This window comes from Gymnoscopelus braueri (assembly GCF_963280865.1).
Source record: "Gymnoscopelus braueri genome assembly, chromosome: 4".
NCBI lineage: Eukaryota > Metazoa > Chordata > Actinopteri > Myctophiformes > Myctophidae > Gymnoscopelus > Gymnoscopelus braueri.
In genome coordinates this window covers 53,364,411-53,369,450 of record NC_137605.1, presented here as the reverse complement: position 1 = coordinate 53,369,450, position 5,040 = coordinate 53,364,411, and the positions used below count along the sequence as shown (strand labels likewise).

The window sequence follows — 5,040 nt, the reverse complement described above, 5'->3', positions numbered from 1 at the left end:
GATGTTAATACAATGTTAACGTGACTGATTATAAACAACAGTGCATAGAGTGACTGGCTTCCTGTGTGTGTGTGTGTGTGTGTGTGTGTGTGTGTGTGTGTGTGTGTGTGTGTGTGTGTGTGTGTGTGTGTGTGTGTGTGTGTGTGTGTGTGTGTGTGTGTGTGTGTGTGTGTGTGTGTGTGTGTGTGTGTGTGTGTGTGTGTGTGTGTGTGTGTGTGTGTGTGTTATAGCAGGGTGAAGGTGATCCTAGGTGACGTTTCTGGTTGGAGAATGAGTGTGTACTTGGTGTTGATGTCTTCAGGGGATGAAACACTCAGTTGGAAATTTAACAAGATCTACAGCGAGAGAGAGAGAGAGAGAGAGAGAGAGAGAGAGAGAGAGAGAGAGAGAGAGAGAGAGAGAGAGAGATATTAAAGCTGATTGTATCGGTAAGATGTATGTCTCTCTCAATGGAGAGAGAGAGGACATTTCACTTCAAATAACTTTATTGACACTGTAAACCAATAGGTGTGTTAGTTAACTTGTTTTCAGGTTTATATACATTTCAATAATCCAGGTATCAAGGATGTTTTTGTTTAGATTAGATCACTCACATGCATGAGAAAGAGTTGCATCTCATTCTCAGCGATCCGGCGCCCAACACATTGACGCGCCCCGAAGCCAAACGCCAGGGCACGGAACGCCATGTCTGCTCCTCCTCCTGCTGCTCTCTCTCTGACCCCCCACCGGCCGGGATCGAACCGCTGCGGCTCCTCAAAGACATCACTGCTCCTCCCCATGGGGTAAAGACAAGCCTGAACCATGGTCTGTACAGAGACAGAGAGAGAGAGACACACACAGACAGACAGACAGACAGACAGTGACATACAGACAGAGAGAGAGTCATTTGAAAATGTCATCAATCACATAAACATTACAACTGCGTGTGTGTGTGTATGTGTGTGTGTGTGTGTGTGTGTGTGTGTGTGTGTGTGTGTGTGTGTGTGTGTGTGTGTGTGTGTGTGTGTGTGTGTGTGTGTGTGTGTGTGTGTGTGTGTGTGTGTGTGTGTGTGTGTGTGAGAGTGAGTGATAACTCACTCCTGCTGGTACATGGTAGTTCTGCAGAACAATGTCTCTGACTGGATAGCGCTGGACCGTGATTCCTACTGGATACAACCTGCACACACACACATGCACACACACGTACACATGCACACGCGCACACACACACACACACACACACACACACACACACACACATAACCAAACTAGATGGATACGTTTAAGCGTGTCCCCAAGGATTGACTGAATACTTTATTAGTCAAAAATGAAACTAAAAGCTAAAAGGATAACACAAAAAAATCCTGGGGACTTGTTTCCATTGTGGTCCTATGTATTAAATTCACAAGTAAGACGGAAGCGAACGCAGCTTGAAAATATTGTGTATTTACGGACTTGTAATCCGTGTTATTTCACCATGATGGGGAGAGAACATTGACATCGTGTGTGTGTGTGTGTGTGTGTGTGTGTGTGTGTGTGTGTGTGTGTGTGTGTGTGTGTGTGTGTGTGTGTGTGTGTGTGTGTGTGTGTGTGTGTGTGTGTTTTGCAGGCTGTTGTGCATTTTAATCAGAGCATTGTCTACATTACTGCACTCTGGCGGCTGCACACAGGCAGCGCACGCACACAGAGACACAGAGACACAGAGACACAGAGACACAGACACAACCCGAGCACGGTTTCATAGTAAGCTGCACTTGGGCGCCTCCTTCCGCGTTCGCAATCAACAGAGCATAGAATAATGTCATCAACAAATGCAGAGGAGAAAAAGAAAAAAAGGAAAAACTGCAGCAGTGTACAACCCCTCATTTCAATGGGAATTCATATATATATATATATATATATATATATATATATATATATATATATATATACATATCTCCACAGTTTTCTGATGCTTTTTCAGGCAAAAAAAGGTTACAGCCCAGAAGATTATTCCTCCTAGTATACCACTGTATATAGGCCTCTCACCATAATACCTAATGGACATTATATCTCACTAGATAAGCTAACAGCTGACCAACAACAAGGTTTGGTTAAGTTCAGACTGGCCTGTTATTGTTGTTTGAAACGGTCCATAATACTACATTTATTTAATAGCACAGTCGTGAAACATGGAGGAGTGGCTGATCTCTCCTCAGAGTATCCTGTCCAACAGGATTTCTAAAGCAGTGGTTCTAAAATTGGGGTCCAGGGACCCCCAGGGGTCGTTGAGGGAGTTCCAGAGGGTCCCCAGCTAAATTGGTTAAAGGACCACTTCACCCATTTTTGTCTACTCCCTCTGTGCCTCTGTGGACAGTTCAGAAACCCGCCTACCAGTGACAGGCAGGTTTGGCCATTTCAAACAAGATTTCAAATGTTTTATTTTATTAACGCGAAAACAATGTCTTCTATTATAACATGCTAACTTTCCAGGAATAAAAAGCCTGCAGTTTCCATTAGCTTGGATTCCCCATCGATGATGTCACTGGTAGGCGGGTTTCTGAGCTGTCCACAGCCCTCCTCTGAGACACAGAGTGAGTAGACAAAAACCACTGTTCTATGACATTACCTGAGGGTCTCTTTGACCGTCCCTTTGAGCAGCGGGGCCCCCTGCAGGGCTTTGTGAGCATCGCCCCCGGCCTGCGACCACGCCGCTCTCACCTGCTGTCTGACCGACTCCTGAACGGCCGGGTTCCTCCCCAACTCATACAGAGCAAACTGCAGAGGAACCGCTGTCTGGAGAGGAGAGGAGAGGAGAGGAGAGGAGAGGAGAGAGAGAAAAAGTATATATATATTATACACATATATAAAATGGATAGTTCCAGTCCTTGATTATGATTGGCTAAGTTGTGATCGAAGCCATTGTAAAATACTACTGTTATGAATTTGAATGTACCAAAAGAAACAAAAAACATTTCTGATAACATTTTAGGTTAGAAATAGGCAAGTGTGGTTGCTCTATATTGACTCATGTCACTCCCCTTGCCTGTGCAGGCAGTCAGGGGCTACTTTATTGTTGTAGAAGCTGTTATTAAATGAGATATGTCTATGATTATCACGTTTCCATATTCGGTAACAGTCAGCTGTTCTATAATCAGTGTAAAACAGAGCCTCATGTGGCTCCTTGACTTATTCTAAAACGGATAGTTTTAGGCTCTATGCACAGCAACCATATAGAGCGTGCCAAAAATCCTGAAGGGGGCGTCAACAAGTGTCTTTTGGTAGCGGCGGACATCTTTGAGGGGTAAAAACCAGGTTGACTTAACATTGCCCAATGCCACGCCCAATGCCACGCCCCCCGTGGCGACGACACGTTGGCACGCTCTATTGGGAAGAAATTGGGCCGCTTCTTACGGGTCCATTTGGTTCCATTTGTACACTCTCAGAGTTACACACCTACCTGTAAGAACCATTTGGGTACCTGGACCACACTTTAAGACCCACTGGTGTAGCAGAGTGTTTCCAGTGAGCCAACATGCACAATATCAGCACCCTGACTCTGTTTGACCAGAATGGAACACAACCTTAATTAGCATCATTGGTAACACCTGTGAATGAAGTAAGGAAGAGGCCTAATTTCTTTTCAATATGGCTGCTCTGCATAGCTCTGCAAGTATCATTCCATGGATGTTTTACCATTTGTGATCTTGTTTTTTATCTGGCAGGGTAAGAGGAGCGCAGAGCGCTTTACAACAAATCCATTGGTTTACTTTTTAAATAACTCAATAACAAGGCAGATATCGTGTACCATTCAGTAACTTCCATGCATTTGGACAGCAACTTCCTTGTTTGTGCAGGCAGTTCAGGACTACTGTCCTGTAGAAATGATTATTGTAGTGAAATTGTGATTTAAAATAATTAAATCAATTGTCTATGATATGCATGTTGCCATGTTTGGTAACCGATTTAGGAAAGCAATAAGCCACACGAGGCTGTGGTTTACAGTGATTATATAACGACGAACAGGGGATGAATCATTCTAGCATTCTAAAACCCATGGCTTATTGTGGATTATTGTTTTAATATACTGTATGCTCTCTCTCTCTCTCTCTCTCTCTCTCTCTCTCTCTCTCACACACACACGCACACACACACACACACGCACGCACGTACAGTGTCGACGCTGCCAGCCATGAGTTCAGTGATGTTGGCTCTGATCAGATCCAGGGACAGCTGTCCTTTCTCCATCAGCTGACGCAGGACCCCCGTGTAGCGTCCCTCTGTGTCCCCTGACCCCGTCCTCAAATGTCCTCCCTGAGACATGCGCCTGTACCCACGTTGGATCCTAGCCTCAGCTGAGAGGAGGAGAGAAGGAGAGGAGAGAAGGAGAGGAGAGATGGATAGGAGAGAAGAGGAGAGATGGAGAGGAGAGGAGAGGAGAGGAGAGGAGAGGAGAGGAGAGGAGAGGAGAGGAGAGGAGAGGAGAGGAGAGGAGAGGAGAGGGGGGAGAGGAGAGGAGAGGGATGGAGAGAGGACATGACATTAGCCACTTAAGCCCTATATACAATTGTAGTGTCAGTAGATTTACTATTTTGAAAGGATTTTGAACAATTTAGATTTTTCTTTTCAAAATGTTTGCCTATGATGACATGCCCAATACAGAGGGGCACCAGGTTGAAAGTGGTTAATAGGCTAGTAGAGATGCACAATGTAGACATTTTTATATCCGATAATATGCACTGCAGGGTCAAATTGGCCAATAGCTCATTGCTGATACTTTTTATTTTTAATGTTCAAAGCCATTAACGGTCACATTATATTGTGTCAATATCGGTGAAATATTGGTGACATATCGGTCAATATCGGTGAAAATATATTGTATTAGTAATTTAGTAAGTAGAAGTTTGGGCCACTACGCGGCCCTCACATCTACGTCGCACTGCAGACGTCCTTGACCCTTTTATGCCCATATATGGGCATGCCCCCTTTTGTGCCCATTTATATGGATCTGACTGTTTTGTTTGCGGCTGATGCCATGACGACACATTGAGGTTAGAGAACACACTCCATAGTTGGGCGTAA

The 5,040-nt window shown here is 44.6% G+C and overlaps 1 protein-coding gene across 1 annotated transcript in view; it reads right to left on the bottom strand.

Moving 5' to 3' along the window:
* Positions 1 to 224: 224 nt before the first annotated feature.
* Positions 225 to 5,040, bottom strand: part of cyp11c1 (cytochrome P450, family 11, subfamily C, polypeptide 1) — a gene marked incomplete at both ends in the record, with an annotated part of 8,169 nt that continues 3,353 nt past the window's right edge. Inside the window, 5 exons of the mRNA XM_080425973.1 lie at positions 225 to 335; positions 594 to 806; positions 1,078 to 1,156; positions 2,588 to 2,754; positions 4,132 to 4,313. Of these exons, the coding sequence (XP_080282099.1) occupies positions 225 to 335; positions 594 to 806; positions 1,078 to 1,156; positions 2,588 to 2,754; positions 4,132 to 4,313 (752 nt within the window). The remainder of the gene's footprint in view (positions 336 to 593; positions 807 to 1,077; positions 1,157 to 2,587; positions 2,755 to 4,131; positions 4,314 to 5,040) is intronic.